Source organism: Labrus bergylta, chromosome 20, assembly GCF_963930695.1.
Source record: "Labrus bergylta chromosome 20, fLabBer1.1, whole genome shotgun sequence".
Lineage (NCBI taxonomy): Eukaryota > Metazoa > Chordata > Actinopteri > Labriformes > Labridae > Labrus > Labrus bergylta.
This window is the reverse complement of record NC_089214.1, coordinates 23111806-23134305: the sequence shown is the minus strand read 5'-3', so window position 1 is coordinate 23134305 and position 22500 is coordinate 23111806. Positions and strand designations below refer to the sequence as shown.

General features: G+C 44.8%; 1 protein-coding gene across 1 annotated transcript in view; it reads left to right on the top strand.

Annotated features, from left to right (window-relative positions):
• The window catches only part of col11a1a (collagen, type XI, alpha 1a), an 86350-nt gene that overhangs the window by 37105 nt on the left and 26745 nt on the right, over positions 1 to 22500 (top strand). The window contains exons 19-41 of the mRNA XM_065948716.1: positions 212 to 265; positions 1468 to 1512; positions 1639 to 1692; positions 1787 to 1831; positions 3065 to 3118; positions 4086 to 4130; positions 4357 to 4410; positions 5900 to 5944; positions 6363 to 6416; positions 6575 to 6619; positions 8650 to 8703; positions 8802 to 8909; positions 9001 to 9054; positions 10283 to 10336; positions 11217 to 11261; positions 11370 to 11423; positions 11538 to 11582; positions 13615 to 13668; positions 14164 to 14217; positions 17522 to 17575; positions 17820 to 17927; positions 19769 to 19858; positions 22220 to 22273. Coding sequence (XP_065804788.1) covers positions 212 to 265; positions 1468 to 1512; positions 1639 to 1692; positions 1787 to 1831; positions 3065 to 3118; positions 4086 to 4130; positions 4357 to 4410; positions 5900 to 5944; positions 6363 to 6416; positions 6575 to 6619; positions 8650 to 8703; positions 8802 to 8909; positions 9001 to 9054; positions 10283 to 10336; positions 11217 to 11261; positions 11370 to 11423; positions 11538 to 11582; positions 13615 to 13668; positions 14164 to 14217; positions 17522 to 17575; positions 17820 to 17927; positions 19769 to 19858; positions 22220 to 22273 — 1323 coding nt within the window. The remainder of the gene's footprint in view (positions 1 to 211; positions 266 to 1467; positions 1513 to 1638; positions 1693 to 1786; positions 1832 to 3064; positions 3119 to 4085; positions 4131 to 4356; positions 4411 to 5899; positions 5945 to 6362; positions 6417 to 6574; positions 6620 to 8649; positions 8704 to 8801; positions 8910 to 9000; positions 9055 to 10282; positions 10337 to 11216; positions 11262 to 11369; positions 11424 to 11537; positions 11583 to 13614; positions 13669 to 14163; positions 14218 to 17521; positions 17576 to 17819; positions 17928 to 19768; positions 19859 to 22219; positions 22274 to 22500) is intronic.

Below are 22500 nucleotides of genomic sequence, written 5' to 3'. Positions count from 1 at the left end.
GCCAACATTTGAGGAGTGAGGGGATGATATGTTAAACCCCCCAGTCGGAGCCTACAGGTGAGTGAGTGAAGAGCCACGAGCTGATCGCTCTCCCCGCTCCCATCATGAAAAGAAACAATGACAGAAAGTATCTGCAGACAGAGAAGACAAATGAATCAGCTGCTAGTTAGCTCGTTTTATTAGCAACATAACGTTTCTGTTTCCCTCTCAGGGGGAGGTCGGGCCGATGGGACCTCCAGGAGCCTCTGGAGAGGACGGACAGAGAGTGAGTACTTCCTCATTTACCTTTCAGATGACTGAGCTCAGGTGAGCTCATCATGTTCAGTGTCTGAGCTGTGGACGACCAGCTGAGCCCTGTGAACATTATGTTTCACCTTTACTCCACCTGTATGCACTACCACACCTCCACCTGAAACTACACACTACACTACCACACCTCCACCTGAAACTACACACTACACTACCACACCTCCACCTGAAACTACACACTCCCACACCTCCACCTGTAGCGACACACTACACTACCACACCTCCACCTGTAGCGACACACTACACTACCACACCTCCACCTGAAACTACACACTACCACACCTCCACCTGAAACTACACACTACACTACTACACCTCCACCTGAAACTACACATTACACTACTACACCTCCACCTGAAACTACACACTACTCTACCACACCTCCACCTGAAACTACACACTACACTACCACACCTCCACCTGAAACTACACACTACACTAACACAGCTCCACCCAAAACTACCCATTACAACAACACACCTCCACCTGAAACTACACACTACCACACCTCCACCCAAAACTACACACTACACTACCGCACCTCCACCTGAAGCTTCACACTACCACACCTCCACCCAAAACTACACACTACACTACCGCACCTCCACCTGAAACTACACACTACCACACCTCCACCTGAACTACACACTACACTACCGCACCTCCATCTGAAACTACACACTACCACACCTCCACCTGAAACTACACACTACACTACCACACCTCCACCTGAAACTACACACTACACTATCACACCTCCACCTGAAACTACACACTATACTACCACACCTCCATCTGAAACTACACACTACCACATCTCCACTTGAAACTACACACTACCACACCTCCACCTGAAACTACACACTACATTACCACACCTCCACCTGAAACTACACACTCCCACACCTCCACCTGAAACTACACACTCCCACACCTCCACCTGAAACTACGCACTACACTAACACACCTCCACCTGAAGCTACACACTACATTACCACACCTCCACCTGAAACTACACACTACATTACCACACCTCCACCTGAAACTACACACTACATTACCACACCTCCACCTGAAACTACACACTCCCACATCTCCACTTGAAACTACACACTACACTACCACACCTCCCTTAACTTCTGTCTTTTCTCCCTTCAGGGTGAGGACGGAGAGATCGGGCCCCGAGGATTGGCTGGAGAGAGTGTGAGTTTATTTTCTTGGGGCTTTCCCGGACTGATTTCATTCTTACATGTTTCAACAAGATCGTCTTTGCTCTCACCAGAGGACAACTGTTGTTCTGTTTGTCATTTTTCTTGCTCTTTTTTTTAGGGTCCCAGAGGTTTGCTGGGACCGCATGGTTCTCCTGGACCTCCTGGATCTCCTGTACGTACCATAACCTGTCTCATGCTCTCCCCTGATGTCACTTCCTCATTAATAAGAAGTGTAAATGAGTTTCTTTCTGATTCCTCCCTCACAGGGTGTCGCTGGTGTTGATGGGCCTCCAGGTTCAAAAGGAAACATGGTACAAACATCTGTCTCTGTAAAATATCTCTCTGTCACCTCTTAGAGGTTTCTGAGCAGTTTATATCTCTTTCTGAGAGAGTTTGCAACGTCCAGGTGAGGCTGTTAAAACCTCTTTATGATGCACAGCTGCGAGGTCAAAGTTCATCCGAGGACCTGAGAGGCAGAGTCGTCTGTTAGGGGGTCAGCTCTGGACCAAATGAGAATTACAGCCCAGAAAAAAAAGCTTATGGGCATTATACACAACATACTGTTTGGTTCATCAATTGATCCCCTTTTATTTTCATAGCTCGTCTCAAACAGATAAATGCAACTCGATGTGTTTTACAGAACAAAGCAACAGCTGCAGAAGACTAAAAGGCCATAAAGACAGGAGCAGCAGTCCTGCTCATTCAGCGTCCGTCAAAACATGAACAACATTACATAAAACATAATAAAGCAGACCACAGGTTCTCTGACAATTTGACAGATTGGTCATCACCTGTGTTGTCTTCTTAAATGAACAACATGTGTCACAGAGTCTGATACGTCAGTGCAAGCTTTAACATGTGTGAGCGACAAGGATGTAAAAATTAATCGTGAAGCAGTTAAAATTGATTCAAAGGTGTCAAGATTCACATCGGTAAACCTGAAAAATAAATCGCAATACTTTTTTTTTAAACAGCAGAGGGCACTTTCTATTTATGCTCACACACTTTCAAACTATTAAAACTAGAGGGCTCGGAAAGCAACCGGAGACTTGAAGCAGCTTTTTAAAGACAACAGGAGAAAACTGCTTTAGTGGCCGGGAGGTGAAATGTTTGCAGAAGTCAATCCTTTTCAAACACTTCAACAAACCTAATATTAGTGTTTCTGAAATCTGTTTAATAATACATGACAGCCATCCGAGCTCTGGAGACGTTAAAAAAAAACATTTCCTCTTACGAATCAGTGATGAAATTGTGTTTGCTGAATTCATCGTGCTGAGTTCATCGTGAGTCTGAAATGTTTTTCATTTAGAGAGTCCTGCAGATCAGTCCATGACTTTCCTCCCATAAAGTAAAATGTGTGAAAACAACCTGAATAAGAGTTAAATGCCAAAGTGATGAATCTCGTTGACGGACAGCAGGTTAGCGGGAAGCCACCGGACTGCTGACTATGACGTTGAAGTGTGTGGCAGTGTTTGGGACAGGGATACCTTGGGACGAGTGTTGAGAGTCGGGTGTTGACAGCTTCCTTCTTTTCTTTTTTTCAGGGCCCACAAGGTGAACCAGGCCCACCTGGGCAGCAGGGAATCCCTGGGACACAGGTGAGCGAATCAATCATACACCTGTGAACCCCACTGACAGAAACTAAGACAGTGTGAGGTGAAGCTGCAACGTGACGCCTCTTTTAGTCTCTAACAACATGGTACACAGGAGCAAGTTTACTGTTAGTGAGGTCAGAGCACACCTGAGGGTTTATCTACAGGTGATTACAACAGGTGCAGAAGACTTTTAATGAGCAGTGAGACACCACAGAGGAAGTTAAACTGTATGAAGAAAAGATCCTCTTCATTGAGATTCATTTCCACCCGTCCCCTGTTACCCCCCCACCTCTCCCTGGAGACAAAAAAAAGTACAGACACTGACACCCACACCTATACACCCACACCTATACACACACACACACACACACACACACACACACACACACACACACACACACACACACACACACACACACACACACACACACACACACACACACACACACACACACATTATGTGCTCAAATATTTTTCCGGGGTTGATCTGGGGAAGGGGAATGTTTCAGGCTGATCCATTTGAAAGCATCTTATTCTTGTTAGTGGAATTCCTGCAGAGCTGCCACACCTGTCGGAGCACGCTCCAGTGCCTCAAATTACCCTGCAACACACACACCACACACACACACAAACCACACAGAAACACCACACACACCACACATACACACCTACACACAGACACACATCAGGTAGCCACCGAGAAACAAACATAAAATCACATCTACAAATATTGATGTGTGTGCAGAACCACAAGCATGCTAAATGCTAATAGCCGCCCCCACCCCTGACTCACATACACAAACACACACACACAAAGACACAAGCTTAACATTCCTTCACAAGCTCAACTATTTACAGCTCCAACAAATTCTTCAGTTTATCTAGCTCCTGTGTGCGTGGGTGTTTGAGCATGTTTGCTGTTGCCATAGTAACAGGCTCTCATTTCTCTCTATGTGTTCCCATCTTGTAGGGTCTTCCTGGTCCTCAAGGCCCCATCGGACCACCTGGCGAAAAAGTGAGGAATGTTTTTACTTCTGGAAAAATCCTGATCAGTCACATTAAACTTTTGATAGGCTGAATTTTCCTGCACAGCTCGCATTTCTTCATTTAACTAAATTTGAACATGTGTAGTTAGATAAATAAAGTAATACAGTATTTAATATTCATTGAACTCTTTGCTGGGTTAGGATCCTGAAATGTGTAGTTACTCTTCTGACCTGTTTGTTTCTTCTGGTCTTCAGGGACCGTCTGGCAGGTCGGGGTTGCCTGGATTACCTGGAGCTGACGGGCCTCCTGTGAGTTCTCTTTCACCTGCACATGTAGTTCATGAGTGTTACAGACAGAAAGAAATACGACAGTTTTACACCCGAACCCGCCAACAAAACCTGAAGACATGTATGTGTTGTTACAAACCTGCAGGATACTTTTTTACATCATCTTTTTTTTTTGTTGTGCCTGTAATGAGGTCAATGTAAAGGGCATCACTGTGCAACCCCCGCTTTCCTGCACAAAGCTGACCCCTCTTATACCCGATCTGATTCTCATCCAATGAACACACATAACATGGGCGTATGATGACCGTCAGGTTGTACTGACTTTGTTCTAGCCAACGCCATTCCTGCAGTTTAATGGTTAAGCATGCAAGTTGCTTAAAAGTTCTGACAAATGTAAAAAAACGGAAAGTTGAGTCGCTTGAAGTTCATGAGGCGTCGTTGACCTCCTGCAGGATCGTGCCTGACGATGATGTAATAAACGTCTTTTTAGTTTTTTTTGTATTGAAGACCTGCAGTCACACACGTCGTTCCTCCTCTCTGCCCTCGCTTCAACGAGCAGGCGGTCTTTAACCAGCATGAGGCCTCCGAGCTCGCTGATTTACAGCATCACAGCACAGAGTGGAGGAGCCAGGTGTTAGCTGCAGCCCATTCCTGCGTGTGTGTGTGTGTGTAGACATGTCCACCTGCCCTGCCTCTGACCCCCATCAGGTGTCACAACATGACTGACTGTTATTCCATCTTTTTCTTTTTTAGTTTCCTGTCGTCGTTGCTCTGATGTTCTGTGTTCAAGCAGACGTTTAAACTCACAGATAAATGTACACAGAGCGCTCACACTGACATGTGCTCACAGAGCTGCAGCGTCTGAATACACCAATGCTCAGCATGTGTTTAAAAGAAGCACTGACAAGTTTCTCGATGTGCGTTTGAACACTGAAGCTGATTTGGTGCAGATCTGTGGGGGAACTTTAAGTTTTCGTTCCCCTCTGTAGATCAAACCAACTTCCATCCTGCATCGACTGCTTTCATTTAAAAACATCGTACTTTAATAACATCCCAGGCTTTTATTTACTCCTGGTTATAAAGTCACCCTGCCTTTAGGACCGGTGACGAGACAAGTCTTTAAATTATTGCACATGCTGCAAAGATGAGAGTCTATGACATTCATCTATGCACAACATTAAGATATCAATAAACAAATGAAAAAAATCACTCATTTGATATTTCCTTATAAGACAGCATGCAAACCTGCTTCATGTCCTGCACACATACGAACATCATTCTGTGTTTTTTGGACAAGTTCATCTTTATGTTTTCTTGCAGATTTTTCTCTTTATTTATGCAAAGAAATGCATCAAGGCGTCTAACTGAGAGCTGCCTTTATTTGTCAAAACATGCAGCTACATCAGGATAGTGAAAGAGGCAGATGTTTCAATTGGGATGGGCCTTTATTTAGCAGTGTTACGGTAATGATATTTTACCTCACTGTGACCTGTTCTCTCTTTCTCCACAGGGTCATCCCGGGAAGGAGGGTCCAGCTGGAGAGAAAGGAGCTCAGGTATGTGTAAATAAATCTGTTGATTGTCAACATTTTGTTTCTGATTGTTCTGATTTGATTCAGAAATCCACATCTCCAGGTTTATTGTTTTCAGAAGAAAGACTGAAACCAGCAGGTTATCTAAAATCTGCTGGACGAGAATAAGTTTCATTAAAAAGACAGAAATAAATAATCTAAAAATTCAGGAGTTAGCGATGATAACTGCAACAGTAGTTTGTGCTAACTGATTTGAGAAGTGGAACACGTTGGATGTGATCACTTATTAAGTCTTATTTGAGAAAAGGTTTTAAAGAATCATATCTGTCTCTCCCTCGCCGTCAGTGAGCTTATAAACTCTACTTCATGTGTGAGCTAACAACAACGTGCAGAAGCTTTTACTCTGTCAAACATTCACCACAGTAACTCTTCTTCTCTGCAGGGTCCTTCAGGTCCTCAGGGTCCGATTGGTTATCCCGGCCCCCGTGGTGTCAAGGTATGTGACTGCTCAGGAGCCCGTTTGACTTCACGGCGTTGTTCATTCCTCACCTGTTAACAAGAACTCCTTTTTTATCTTTTTATTGTTCTGCATGTTTGCATTGTGTTCTCGTACGTTTCTAACTCTTGACCATCTCTCTCTCTGCGTCCTCACAGGGTGCTGACGGTGTCCGCGGGCTGAAGGGGTCAAAGGGAGAGAAGGTAAAAGAAATCATCAGAGTAATCATCGCTGTGATCGATGTCTGCAGAGTTTTAATGGAAGACCTTAAAAAAAAGTTGAAATATGAAATATTCCACTAACGCAGCAGATATTAAAAACAAATCTCCTAAGTCACAGTGATCACGGTGTGGCTGTGGATCAGTGGTAGAGTCAGTCATCTCCTAACTGGAGGGTTGGGGGTTCAATCCCCAACTCCTGCAGCCACATGTCCAATGTGTCCGTGTGCAAGACACTTTTTTCACAAGACAAGTTGCTTCTTCTGCTTCGTCGGTGGTGTGTGAATGTGTGTGAATGGATGAGTTAATACTGATGGACTCTTTACTCAGCAGTCTCTACCATCAGTGTGTGAATGTGTATGAATGGATGAGTTAATACTGATGGACTCTTTACTCAGCAGTCTCTACCATCAGTGTGTGAATGTGTATGAATGGATGAGTTAATACTGATGGACTCTTTACTCAGCAGCCTCTACCATCAGTGTGTGAATGTGTGTGAATGGATGAGTTAATACTGATGGTCACTTTAGAGCTTCGAGTAGTCAGAAGACAAGAAAAGACATACAGTATATAAACTCTCCTTCCTGTGTCAGGAGAGATATTAAGTTAGCAATCAGCCGACTGAACTCCAGATGAAATGTGTTGAACACAAAGTTTCAGCCTGTCAGATTATTTACAGAAACATTTTGGAGCAGCTTGTAAATAAATTCTTGTCACAGATATCTGCTGCTGTCAACCTGCCCCCCCCCAGAACACACTCACACACACAGATACAGACACACACACTTTGTTTCTGCAGTCTGAAAACAGCGTACAGAGGTCAGTCTATCGCCATCATCAGTGAAACTCTCACTGAGTGACCCTCAACCAGCCGCTGAGTGTGGCTCTGTCATGCTGCAAGCTTTTACTTTCAAACACTTCTGCAGGACATCTCCAGCACTTTTCAACAGAGTTGCCATAAAGGCTTTAAACGCAGCCGTCTTTAAATATGCACAAGATTTATTAAAGATCGATAGAGTTTGGCCAATCCATAATGTGACCGGGGGATGTTGTTCTTCGTGTAATGACAGATATTCATATCGTCTTCTCATTGAATTATTTATAACGAGAGATTCAAAAGACAAACCTTGAGGAGGAAGGGATTGTTATGAATAAAGGATGTGCTTTACCTCCTCGGCTGTGTGTGTGTGTGGTCTCAGTGATGCTGCCAACAGACATGCTCAGTGCTGCATTATGCATTACAGCGGGTTGAAAACACGGACAGGTGACAGACTAGAAAGAGAGAGTGTGAAAAGAAGACACAGCATCAGGTGGATGCTGTTCACAGGAGAGCTTTGGAGGTTTTGGTTCCCTTGAAGAGAATTTGATTTTAAGGTTGTCAAAAGTTATGACCCTCTTTGATTCCACATGTTTTAAACTGTACACTCTGCCTTATTAAATGATCTATAAACTATGGATCTTCAGTCATATTTTTATCCCCCAAAGAGAGAGCGCCGTGTCTTAATTGCATGAAAACATTTGCAACATGTCAGTACCAGGAAGTTGCCACAATGTTTTTGTGCGATTAAGACAAAGTAGAGTAAGTTGTCCGGCAATGTTTAGTAACTAAAAACAAGACGTACCCAGCATTGGCTACTTAGGACTTCTATTCTTGTTGCCATGGTATCAAACAGCTGTACACATAGTTTCATTTTGACTGGAAACATATTGAAGTTTAAAATCTTGGTATCATGATGACCCAAAGTTGGTTTTATTCTGAAAAGTCTTCCCTGAGTTTAATCTGGAAAATCAGTTGTTGCAGGTGATAAATAGCAGCACATGTGCATAGACAGTTCCTGTGTGTGTCCAGCAGAGGGCAGCATCGACCCTGAGATCCACACAGGGAGCACCAGCAGGAGATGTTCAATAAACACAGAAGTGTCTTCATACTTATTTAATAAAGTCCAGTGTAAAGCCTCTGAGTGGGAAACAAACAGATATCCTTCAGAGCAGAACTGATCTTTGTCTCGTTCCAGGGCGAGGACGGTTTCCCAGGTTTTAAGGGAGACATGGGGATCAAAGGAGACCGGGTGAGGACACAACGTCATCTGATAACCACGTATGTACCAGCACATCCAGAGTGTCCTCTGCATGAAATCATCTCCGCTCTCTTTTAATGTGTCTTCAGGGTGAGCTCGGCATGCTGGGATCCCGCGGAGAGGACGGTCCTGAGGGTCCTAAAGGACGATCCGGCCCCAACGGAGAGTCTGGTCCCATCGGTCCTGCTGGAGAAAAGGTAACGAGGATGTTAGGAAGTAAAACAGAAGAATCATAAGCAGCTATGTTGTCGTGTCTCGGGGCCGCTAACTCGTGTTTGTGTCTCTCAGGGTAAACTGGGCGTTCCAGGATTACCAGGATACCCAGGAAGACAAGGACCCAAGGTAAGTCAACCTCTGACTGACTCTGCCCCGTAATCACAGCTGGCAAGGCGCTGAAAACATCTGCACGGGCGATGATTTCATGTAAACAAAGTGTTCATAATGAAAACACTGAGCTGAGCGAGATAAAGCGCCTCAGAGTGCAGCGTCAGCGATGTGTGACAGTCAGAGCAGATTCAAGTCCTCAGAGTTTCTAAGGGAGGAGACGAGCGTTTGTGCACGGCGTGTTTTACACACAGTGTTGAGGAGACGCTTATCAAATACTAAAGATTTAAAGAAGGTGCTGTGGAGTTGTTGGTGTTACGCTACATGTCCACCTAGCATTTTCTCCAGGCAGAAAAGCTAAAAACAAACGAACCAAATGTTTAATTGTGTAATGACTTTTTATTAGACACGAGTGAAGTGAGAGTTTGTAATGTCTGATTTTTTTAATTTCCTAAATGCATCGTTTGATGAAGAACGGGTAAGCTGCCTCTTTACCCTCGAGTCACAGAGACGCACTGAAGAGAAGATCTTTAGACGTCTCGTGCTCAGCGTTGTCTGTCTCCGTGTTTGTGTTTGATTGAAGCTCCAGGGTTTGGTTTTAAGAAATGAAGGTCATTCTGTTTGAGTTAAAGATGTTTCTAACCGACTGTCGCTTTAACCGAGATTTAAATTCCATCTGACCAGTCTCAGGATAGAAGAAGAAAACATTCAGGAAACAGTCAAACTGAGCACCATTTATTTTAAATTGTCAGTGTTCAGTTCTCCCTGCAGGTTAGCGTCCACACGTCTGAGCTGAATGTGGTCACGCATCCAAGTTAAACCTGACACATCCTACAGACACCTTTACCCCTGTCTCAAAGATCTAAACTCTGACAAACTGCAGCTATGAGACGCTAACTGTTCTCTAAGCTTGTTTACCACAGCTATGGCTACAGCGCCGACTAGTGGCGGGTGGCTAAATCGCAGTTTGAGCCAAACATTTGACTGACATCGAAGGCCAAAACCTTGACAGTTTCCTGCGGGCTCGGGAGACGACGTTTGGTTTGATTTTTTATTCGTGTGTGTCAGAAAAACATCAGAAAAGAACCAAATCTAAAAAGTGGGGTGTTCATGCTTATTAAATGTATACCTGCAGATGTTTTTAAACGACGGCCTTAATTGTCTTCATCATCTTCATGCAGGCCCTGACCCTCACAGCCTCCCTCCTGCTCCTCTCCTGATCCCTCTCTCTCTCTCCTCCTCACAGGGCTCGAGCGGGTTCCCCGGATTCCCTGGAGCCAACGGAGAGAAAGGAGCCAGGGTAAGAAAACACACATACACACACACACACACACACACACACACACACACACACACACACACACACACACACACACACACACACACACACACACTGTGCCTGTTTGTGTATGAAAATCACCGCTCCATCATCATATCTCTGCACAAAGGGAGATTGATTCTTCTCTTAAGGCGTCTTTACGATGAGTCGACACAATAAAAACAAAAGAAGAGGAAACAATCGTGCTTCCATTGAGAGTCTCTCTCCGTCTCAACACGTCGACAAAGCGAAGAGAGAGAGGAGCAGAAACGTTTCCATGGAGTCAGGAGGGCGATGATGAATGTAGAAAGATTTAAAAGAAGACGTTTGCCTCGATTGAAGAGATCAGAATCATTTAATGTGCACTTTAAAGCACAAGATCTCACCTCCAGTATTATTAGAATAATTTTTGTTTGGACCAGAGAAGGTAGGCGGTTTTAAGGCACCCCCACACGGCCGTTTTGGACGCCCCTCAGTTTACCAGATATGAGAGCAGTTATCAGGTCAACAGGTGTTGCAGTGATGGAAGCGGTCAAGAGAAGTGGTTCAGATAGAAGTGATTGTACCGACCTAAAAAGCCTCTGCATGTTTCTAATAAGCTCCACGAGCAGCTCTCTACAATGTTTAGAATTTGGACTGCAGTACCCATTAGGACCCACTAGGGGTCAGAGTTACATACTGCTCCTTTAACTGAAGACCAGAAAACTAAAGACGAATCACAAATCACCAGTCTCTGCAGGAGGGATTTTATCTCTTTAATCTGAAAGTTGTCAAAGTGTTTTGTCTGAAGTGGATCAATGTTGTAGAAATGACACAGGAAGTACGCATGAGAACCTGACAAGTTTTTCTTTTTCTCTTACAGGGCATCGCAGGAAAAGCTGGTCCTGGAGGACAGAGGGGACCAACGGTACGTCTCATTTAGTCCATGAGATCTTTCAGAAACACGACTTACTGTTTGAACTCAACAACGTCTTTCTCGACTTCCAGTCATTAAAGTTTTGTTCTCTCTCTGCAGGGCCCACGTGGAGGTCGAGGAGCCAGAGGTCCAACTGGAAAACCAGGTCCAAAGGTACACGGATCAGATACATCACGTCACTCTACTTCTAATTATTTATCAAGCGTTTGATAGACTTCATAACGAGCTGACAGATAAAACCTGACGCCGTTTTTTATCTTGTTTCAGGGAACATCAGGGAACGATGGTCCTCCAGGTCCGCCCGGCGAAAGAGTAAGTTTATAATACAGAGTCTGAACTCAAAGGTTACGGCCTCGGATGAACGACCATCAGTGTCTGTCACCGACATAAACATGATGATATGAAACACGTCATTAAAACTTCAGGACTCAATGAAACGAGGTTCATCATTGTCAGCTTCGAGTATCGTTAACGGCTCGAACCTGGAACCTCGATGCCTGAGAGAAGTTTTACTCAGCTTTTCTGCTGATCCATCATTCAATAAATACCGTCAGGGTTAACACCACCCTGGGATTATGGCTTGTCTCGGGCTTCCAGGCGTCTGCTGCCCATGTAACTGCTTGCAGCTGCCAAAACTAATGTCAGGGAGACGGACCTGATGACAGTTTATGACATAAAACACACAACGATAACTCAAGAGAAACTGGGAAGCAAGGGTCTCTCGTCCAACCTCCCACAAAGGAGCTCCCAGTCCAAACATTTTCCCTCCTTGCACACCTGCCCGCCTCAGCCAATCAAGACGGAGACTCCCCAGCTATTGGCCGTACAACCAGACAAGAAGGCCCGCCCCCTCTCTAGCCTGACAGCCTGACAATACAACCTTTCAGAGAGAGTGTTGCCATAACAACACATCTATCAATCAATCTTTATTTTTATAGCTTCAATTTATAACAAGTGTTATCTGGAGACGCTTTACAAAAGAGCATATGGGATTATATGCAGGAAGGATTTCTCCTTTGTATTCTTCTAGTTCCTGTTGTCCACTCCTCCTCACCGCTGAGGTGGAGGTCGGAGCAGGCCGTGCATGAATGATGGTATCTGATGGTGGAGGCTGGGCATCAGGGACGTCAGGTGGTAGTAGAGCCACATCACCTCGAAAAAGACTAAAACCTCTAAACTAAAAACTAAAAACTAAACCTCCACATAGTTTTTTTTTTATTTCACATCAGGGCGATCGTCTTCTAAACAGATCGTTGAGAGTAAAAATCTCTCTGAACCCACGTCACGCAACAGGAACCTCCGCCAACTCTGGAACCATCAGGATAATCGAGCCTGGAATCGGCCCGATTATCTTTTAGTGTGTTGCCCGCTTAACTCTCATCAAAGTGCTGAAAGTCTGTCTGAAAACAACAAAAAAAGGCAGAAACTTTCTTTGGTGTTTAAATCCCAGAGCGACGAGTCGTCCTAATCGCTCCTGAAACACAGATCATGGAGGTGACGTCAACTCTGAATAATCAGTCAGCGTTAAACGCATGTTGATATCAGAATGCAGGAGATTAAATCCTTTTCTTTGATATCTGATGTGAGATTTATGTTTAATTCCCCTTAATCCCTTTAATCACCTCGATGATATTCTTTACAGTCGCTCCCTGAAGACGCCGTTTCTTTATCAACTTGTTCACTGACATCAACGCAAACTCAACTTTTAAAATGTGATGTGACAGTAATCACACCTTTGTTTTTTCTGTAGCAACTTAAAACTATCAATCAAACTTTATTTGTATAGCACTTTTCATACAACAATGTATCACAAAGTGCTTTTACATCTAAATAAATCAAGCAGCAACAACATGACTCCCTCCATGTTGGACAGTTCACCAGGTGTGTTTGAACCAGCAGCAGAAATGTGTGCTGTGAAGCGGTCGTTATAGAGCTGCAGCTCCTGGACGAGCCGAAACTCTCCCACACCCTGTCGTGTCCTGACGACCTCATGAACACACACCCTCTCCTTCGCTCACACAGATACAAACATACTGCGCATCCAAAAAGTAGATAACCTAGGTCACCTAGCAACGTGCGCTGTTGCTCGTGTGAATCCCCTGCTGATCTGCGTATTACTCCTTGGCGAGCGCAGCGTTCTCCTCGTCCTATCTGAAATCCCTTCACTGTTATATTATCGTTATATTGTCATATTTGCACATGCAGCCGGACATCCGTTTTGGCCGTTACTACTGGTGCATCTCTAAGTTTTTAATGTTTCTTTTTTGCACACACAGCTAGTCATCTGTCTCATACATGTCTCCCTCGTGCATCTCCTATAATTCTGTTTTTCTGTCTGCTTCAGGGGCCTCAAGGACCTCAGGGACCAGTGGGCTTCTCAGGACCAAAGGGCCCCCCTGTGAGTATCTGTCTTCATGTGTTCTATAAATCCTGCAGTAATGCTGTTTGCTTTGCAGAGCTCCAGCAGCTCCTCCCTCTTCCTTTCCTCTTCCTGGTGTCTCAATAGAAAACGTCAGAATTGATTCAATGGGAGGATCTCATGGGATGCAGTAATACACAGCGATATCACTAATTCTGTGCAGAGATCATCAGTCTAACTGTTAGTGAAGCAGATCCCATTTTTTCACTCTGCAGTCCGGGCGGGAGACGAGTGATAATTTCCACCTATCGATTCAGCTCAGATTCATCGCTGGCTCTCGCCCATCACACGCTGAAGCTGCTCACACAAAAACACACACCCTGTTATTGTTCTATTAGGGACTGTGTCATCTAACCAGCCTTTAGTAGGAGTAGTAACCCAGCCTTTAGACAAACATCGAGACAGGGTCTTATTTGTGCAGCTAATGTACGGTGGGTAACCCTCTGACTGTGTGTGTTTCCTTCTTCCTAACAGGGACCTCCTGGAAAGGACGGACTGCCTGGACACCCTGGTCAGCGTGGAGAGACGGTGAGTTTTAAAGATGCGTCCCGGGACAAGGTGCTCAGACTTCACTCACAGGACTCAGATTTCTGTCTCATTCATGGTTACTTCACTCTCTCCTTTTAAACTTAAAACACGTGTTTTTATGGAGGCTTCCTCTTCCTGAAGAGTCCAAACATCAAACACAGTTTAGTTTTCAGTTTGACTTCATCAGGGAGGGGGGGGTCTCTGATAGTTTTTGGGAGTGAGTTCCAGAGGGTGAGAGCAGCATTGGAGATGGCCCTGTCCCCCCAGGACTGATGGTTAATCCTGCCGAGGGGGGCAGGAGGTTTGCATCAGCAGACCTGAGAGTGCAGGAGCTCAGACAGGTAGGGGGAGGAGTCAGATACTGGAGGGCTTTGTAGGTGATAACAGAGAGTCTGAAGAGGATACGCTGGGAGATGGGGAGCCAGTGGAGGTTATGAAGGACAGGGGCGATGTGGTCACAGGTGTTGGAGTGTGTGAGAAGACGAGCAAATAGAATAAAGAACACCTCATGGGACGTTTCTTCCATTTCATATATAAATAAAAACACGTTAAACATGAGCACACACACGTCGATTCACATCACGCCAACACATTTATATCTGCTGAAGCACCTCTCAATTACCAGACTGATCTAAACCAGCCTGTCAGTAAGCTGTACAGCAATTGAATCCTTCTCCTCCTCCTCTTCCTCTTCCTTCTCCTCCTCCTCTTCCTTCTCCTTTTATGCAGAAAAACCCTTGTGAATGTTTCCAAGACACACACACAAAGACACACACACAAACAGGCTGCATTCTGTCAGACATCTCAGACTTTAATCTCATTGCAATGGACACCAGTTCAGTTTAAATCAGAGTCTTCTTCATTGTTTCTTTGCAAAAACCTTGCCCTTAAAGCTGAAGTACGGTTTCCTTGTGTTGAGCAATAATACCTGTGGTGTAACTAAAGCAGAACACATCGAGTTTGTAGCAGCAGCATGGAACATCAGTTTGTGTTTTATTTATTCCTGTAAGCCTAATGAGAAACGTCTGCACTAAATCTACACCAAAGATGCATGGAGACAGTGATGCAGGGAGGCTGCATCCCTGAGGACAAAAGATTTATCTGACAATGAAAAAAAAAACAAAGCAAAGTTTGACTCGCTCACATCTCTGCAAGCTCTAGACTTCGATTCCTCCACACTTGGTATGCATCGGTGCACGTCGGTTTGACGAGGCTCAGAGGACAATAAATTCCACTAAAAGCTTGACAGATCATCGCCTGTATCGTTAAAGCTTCCTCTCCCGCCTGCCTCGTTCCTGTAGATAACACAGCACACCTCGCCAGAGTGCCTCTCTGCCTCTGCTGCTTCAGGCGGGGCCACGGCAGAGTCTTCATTAAGGTGTTTATGGCTGCAGATTTATGAGCTGATGAACGGGCTGCACATGCATCCAATATGAGAATAGATTACAGCTATAAAGATGCTCGCCGGCGCTCACACCTGAGTACACGGGTTACATTTCAGGAAGTGCAAATAAAGATGTGAGCGTGTGTGTGTGTGTGTGTGTGTGCCAGAGAGTCAGGGCTGGCGCTGCAGCAGCGAGGCCTCAAGGTTTTTATCGAATAAGACATCAAAACAAATCACAACACATTGTCATCAGTACGCCCTGAATCAACAGTCAGACGGATCAGCTTCACCAGTCTGGATTGAAAACTTTAAGACTGAACCCGGGTCGGAGTTTCATCCGTCAAATGCACCAAAGACCTTCAGAGGAACATAGATATTTCACATGGAAAAAGTATTTTTACTGTTTGAAATCCCCAGAACAGTTTGTTTTGTCTCTCCCAGTAAGATCTCAGCACGGCCACTTAGCGGTCACTTTGACCCTTAGCAGGAAAGTTTACAGTCTGCCTCCTTGTGGCCACATCATCGCTCCACCAAAGAAAGTGCTGACAGTCAAGAAAGAGAATACTAGTTACTTTACATGTTCAGATATAATATAGAGGGATAAGCAGAAACACATTCTTCATCCTCACACTCTTATTGTAATGATCTTCATATCCGTCTTCACTATGGCTGAATATTTGGGCAGTAAAGACAAGGTTGAGAAGAACTTCAGTCCTCCTCTCCTGGCAGACTTCAGTTCATCTGATTTGTGCTGCAGAGCCGGACTCAGATGTTTACAGCTCGTCCTGTGCTGCGCTTTGAATCTGCTTAAACTTGTCTGCGGGGGGAAAACTGAAATGCAAATTGAGCCTGAGCTTAATTTAAACGTATGCACAAAGTTTACAGCGACTAATTGGTCTCAACTCCTCCAGAGGAAAGTGTGCTGTAACTTTTAAAGGAGCATTCCTGTTTATACTCTGTTGTTATTTTTAATTCAGATTTCATTCATGTCCGGGATTTATTTGGCACGCTTGGAGTAGTTTGTTTTTGTAATTGAGTTAAAGGAGCAATCTGTAAGATGTGTAGAGAACTAAATGACCTTACTACATCATCAGACATTGAAGAAATAAATCAGCTATCATCAGTAACATCTGATCAGAGCTGTGGAGTTTACCTCTCATAACATGATACCTGCAAGCTAGATAAGGAAGGCGACTTAACGCTGCAGCTGACGTGTGTCCAGAGTTGCTGCTCGTCAACAGGCAAGGCAGGCAACCGCCAAGGGGCCCCAGATCAGTAGGCGGCCCCAAAGCAGCGGCCGAAAATGTGCAAATATAGCTTCCTAAAGGGGCCCCGTCTGATAGCACCCGTTATTGTTGCCCTGCTGAACTCTGGTTGGAGGGACATCCAAACAGACTCTAGAATCGCCACTGCATGCATCATTTAGCAAATCACAGGACAAATGCATCCTCCACGTTTGGTGGTCAATTAAAACTGCAAAAAAAAAAAAAAATCCCCGCCTTATCTCGCCACTCCTTAAATGTGTGCATGCAAAATAAAATCTATGACAAGTTTGGAGCCTCGAACGCCGAAAACAGAAGACGTTTTGCTGCTGCAGGAAAACCTTTCAGACGGACATGAATCATGTCGTTATCAAAAATGCTTACAGGATGCTTAAGGTACCTGAAACCTTGTCCTGGCGGCTGCCATGGCACACAAACATTTGTTCCTCCTTCTTCTGTCTGTTTCCTTTTGGTACATAAATAAATCTCGTCTCTGCGGTTCTTCATCCTCCGGTGCCGTAAAAGTTACAGGTTAATTTTTTCATTTCTAATCAGGCCGAACAAATCTCCTGGTCAAATAAAATCACTTCTCGTTCTTTCTTTGGTTCAGAATGATCATCTCTGTGAGTCTAAAGAATCCTCTCTCATCTGCTTTCAGGGTTTCCAAGGAAAAACTGGTCCCCCAGGTCCAGGAGGTGTAGTCGGGCCCCAGGTGAGAGAAATGTTTTCATGATTAATCTGGTTATTACAGATGAAATGTGTTAATGTGACGACTCGAGGGCAGCATTTTCCTCGCTGTAAACTTTTAACGATCCATTTGTTCATGATGTCAGGGCTACTCAAAGATCATGAATGTGTTTAATTATTAATCAAGGAAAGTTTGAACAAAATTAAAGGCAGGCTCAGTTCACAGACTGAAGTACATTTGACTGAATCTAAACTTTGTGACATCTCAGGGACCAACTGGAGAGACCGGTCCTGTTGGAGAGAGAGGCCACCCCGGACCCCCTGGTCCACCCGGAGAGCAGGGTCTTCCAGGCGGAGCTGGCAAAGAGGGAGCAAAGGTATGTGTCCTGATTACTTTATCTAAAACTGGAGAGGAGAGCATTCCTCTTTAATAACAGAATCTGTGTTTCTGTAGCAGCTCCTCATCCTCTGAGCCAGATATAAAATATAAACATAATAATGTGAGCTGTCTCTGTGTGAGCTAAACTGTAGAAATGAATGTAGAAAAAAAAAGAAGGTGTAAAATAGAGCTCATGCAGGTACAATTACCGTGCATGATTTGATTTTGCACGTCGAGGCCGGCTGCATTCTCAAGCAGTTTATTTCTGGAGGGCGTGCAGAGCTCGATCGACTCCTGGACTGTGAGAGAGCAGAGAAAAATCTATAGCAGGAAATTTACCCAAAGTCTCTGCATCGCTCTCAGAGTTATAGAGGATACAGGAAGGGGGTGAATCCCCCCCCCCCCCCCCCCCCCCCAAGGTCGCCAATCAAGCGCCTATTAGGAGTAGACAGCAGCCATTTTGGAGAAGTATGTGCTGCTCCAAACCGACTCCGAGGACCACTCAGCATCCCCTCCTCCTCCTCCATCCTCTACCTCACCTCACCCCCCTGCTTTCATTTTCTCTCCGAGCAGACGGTTAAATCAAGTCCGTCCGCTAACTCCAGACCCTCCACCTCTCACAGCCCCACTCCCCCTCCACCCGCCGCCCCCACTCGGGCCGGAGTATCAGTATGCAGGGACACTTTCTTTAGGTCTTGGCAGCACAGCCCAAATCCTCTTACTCCTCTCAAGCCCCACCCCCCCTCCTGTTTGCAGATAAAGTTAGGCCGCGAATACACAAGCAACAGAACAGAGCCAGGAGTAACTTTTCTGCAGCCAAATGTTCTTGTTTTACTGATGTGGAGTAAAAGAAAATCAACCAGGAGGTGAATGCAGCAGGAAATTCACTGCACTTTGTTTTTCTGGTAGATATTTCACGGAGAACATCTGTGCTTTGTTTTTATGGCGTTATCTACAGCCATGATTTTATGAATCTTGTATTTCTGAGTCTCTTAAGAAGTTCCTCTTCATCTCATTTTGGACTTTAATCTGTCTTCAATATGTTGACATTCAGGTCTGAAGTCTCTGAGTTTCATGTGGAGGCTGATTAAATGATTTGATCGAGTTGAGGATTATGTATCGACTGTGTGGCGACGTTGCTAATGAATCCACAGAAACATACGAGCTTCAGGCTAATTGCAGCTAATGGCCCATTAAGATGGATGTCAGTTTCAAAACAAGCACAGTTCAGCTCCTGATGTGCACAACCATTAGTATCTTCTATATTCACACGTGAGACAGTTTTCAGTCTTTGTCACTTTATTTAAAAAAACATAAAAGCAGAAGTATGCAGACGCGTGTCCAGAGGGCCTGGAGGAGGAGGTGAATCATCGTCGAGTAGTTTGACCATTTCTGAAGTTGTGTCTGAGTGCAGCTCTTAAATGTGGGATTTAGCTGACAGTGCTCCGCAGCTCCATCCTGACACCGCCACCATCCCAGCACCGATTCCACACTCCAGAGTTATAGCAGACGTTGTGTTTGTGTGTGGATTTCTCACATTTAAGAAACACCCAAAATAGTGACGTTAAAGTTCCCGGTGTGGTGAGGACTGAATCTGTGACTGAGTGTTTTCAAATGTCTCAGTGAAACTCCTCCTGGGGGGCACGAGCTTTCCAGGGTTTATATTTTGGGTCATCCTGCAGCAAAAAAGTCTTCTGTTGCTCCAACATCTGTCATGCATTTAACTGAGAATCTCTCCTTTCAGAAGTCAGATTTTGTTTATTATCAGGATCACGATGTCGTCTTCACGTGGCATGTTTTCAATCACAGTATTTCTAATTTGTTGGTTTACGTTTACAGGGAGACCCAGGACCACAAGGATCCTCCGGTAAAGACGGCCCCCCTGGCCTGAGAGGCTTCCCTGGAGAACGAGGACTACCCGGCGCCACGGTAAGAACACCTGCGCCCGCTCATCACTCCTCCTCTCTGCGTGCGTCTGCTAGTGGGAAGTGACAGAACTTTGCTCCAGAACAAATGAAGCGGCGTCTCTCTGCAGCTATTCACTTCATTAGAGACACTGGCTCTGAATTCACTCCCACCAATCAGTCGGCTGCAGAGGAAATCTAAAGTGACGTCTTACAAATGAACAGGCATGCCTCTGCATCGCTCCGCCGCCACTCACGCCCACTGTTTTAACCGCTGCAATGCATCATGGGCCTCCATTAGAGTACCAGGGGCTCGTTGTTAGAGATTCATTTGAAAGAAGTTTAACTCAAGGACCTGATGACTTGTTTTTCATATTTCAGCAGTTTTTTTAGGGAGTTATTTGTTTTCCTCTGTATGCATTATTTACTCGATAAATAATTAAGTGAGAAACATTGGCGATTAGCCCGCGGTGGCTGTGAGCGGATACACTGCAGGGAGAGGAAGTGTTGTGCTGTCTGCTTCCTCAAGGTCAGTGAGACTCTGCAGGCAGGCGGGCAGCTCCACAGATTGTTTTCTGCCGCTGTAATTTACTTCAGCACACAGCCGGAGCCAGCAGAGACTCATTACCCACACTGCCATGTGCTCTTTTGTAGCCCACTAGGGAGCTGCACACACACTTACACACACACACACACACACATTTAAGGCATTGACAAACACGAGAAATAAAACCTGCATGTGAGATATTACACACACCCCTGCATGTATAAATCGAAGCTCGCAGGGTGTCATGTGCAGAATGAAACACGTACACGCCCTCACCGTCATGTGTACTTAAGATTTAAGTTTCTATATATGTGCAAATCAGTCGCTGCAGTCTCCAGCTGCAGCATCCACAGGAGGACATTTATTCAGGGAATGAGATGCCCTAGATGATTCGACAAATTTCAGAGTGTGGCTGTGGGATTTCTTTTCTCACTTTCTATATTCCTGTCCTTGGATTCCTGCTGGTGGTCTCAGAGGGTGAAACAGTCAGAGAGCGGTGCTCGGAGGTTAAATGCTCTTAGAACACGTTTCTGCTGCAGAGGAATCCAGCTGGAGTGAGAAGGAGAAAACACAAGGGCAGTCAGGAATGCAGGAGGTTAGATTGAACTTATAAAGCGGATTCAAAGTGACTCCGAGCGACTTTGATTTCTCACCGGATAAGAAGATAAACTCAGCTGTCCAATCCGCCGTTTTTCAGCTCAGGCATCTGAGGACGAGACTGATGTTGACGACCTCCCTCTCATTCATATCGTTGGTTCAGCAGCTCATCCTTAAGAGGAATGCACAAACAACCAAACATTTCTCCCCTCCTTCCACCGGCTGTCTTAAGGTCTTATTTAGGATTTAGCTCATCTCTCTCTCTCTGACCTTTTTAAAAGCCACTTTTCATCAAGGTCACTCAGCAGACTGGAATCAGAAGTCAATGACATCATGCACAAACAATGAACACAGAAGAAGATAAAAAAAAGAGAGCTAGTGGTCGCTAGAGAATAAAAAAGTTTAAAAGAATATTCTATAAATGCACAATCACATAACTGTTAGGTGTAATGCAATTGTCTATCCGTATAGAGAGTGAAAAGTAAGCAGAAGATACTCAAGTTGAGTTGGTGCTAAAGTTTCACATAAGCAAAGCTTTTACACTTTCAGAAAACTCCTTGAAACGTCCTGATATTTTCAGTCTGAGCGTCATGTGTGAACAGAAACATCTGAATGTTTCTCTCCTCTCTTCACCCGGAGTTTCTCCTCCAGCCTCCTGATATTTATTCTACAGAAAGTCAGAGTGAGCTGATGTGAGAACACAGCAGGATATAATCAGGAGAATTCACCTGGAGCCAGTGGGAGGGGGTGGTGACATTTATTCCCTGTGATCACTGTAAGACCATAGACTGTCTGCACACCACCTCTACCATCTCTGTGCTCTAATGATCCTGCTGCTGCATGTTTCCTGTTCTCCAGGATGTTCTTCTCCACTCTTTAGTTCACACTGAGATTCTGTTCAGTGCACGTGAGAAAAGCGGCTTAAGTCTGGATGAGTCTGGTGTCTGTTTCTGGCTTTTCGATGAATCAGGGTCAAAACAAAGAGGGAGATCGTGGACCTAAAGCTCAGAAGGTGTCACCCCTGAATGTTCCTCTGGCACTTCTTACTTTAAAGACTTTTCCCCGTTCGTTTGGAGTATGTCTCCGTCCTTCTGTCCTTCAAGTGTTTCTGTGTGTTTGACTGTTACTCTTTCTTTGCTTGCGTTTGATTGGTCGGCACTTTGACTAGCTGTTGATGTTTTTAAAGTCCATTTGGGTTGAATTCGATTGTCCTCACGTGTTCTTCTTTCCTTTTCTCCTCAGGGTCCAGCAGGTCTGAAGGGAGGAGAGGGGCCCCAAGGTCCACCTGGTCCTGTTGTAAGTACTCAAACACCTGAGATAACTTTGGATGCTTTACTCATTTTCTAATATTTGTGTTCTTGACTTCACGGTCCAGGCACCAGACACTATTTTGCATCAAATGTTAAATCTTTAGTCACCTCCTGGTCCGTCTTTAGACTTCTTTGATATCCTCAAACAACATTTATGTATTTGTTTGAACTGTTATGGCCTCAGGGGAAGTTGTGTTAGCAGTGCTGCATGTT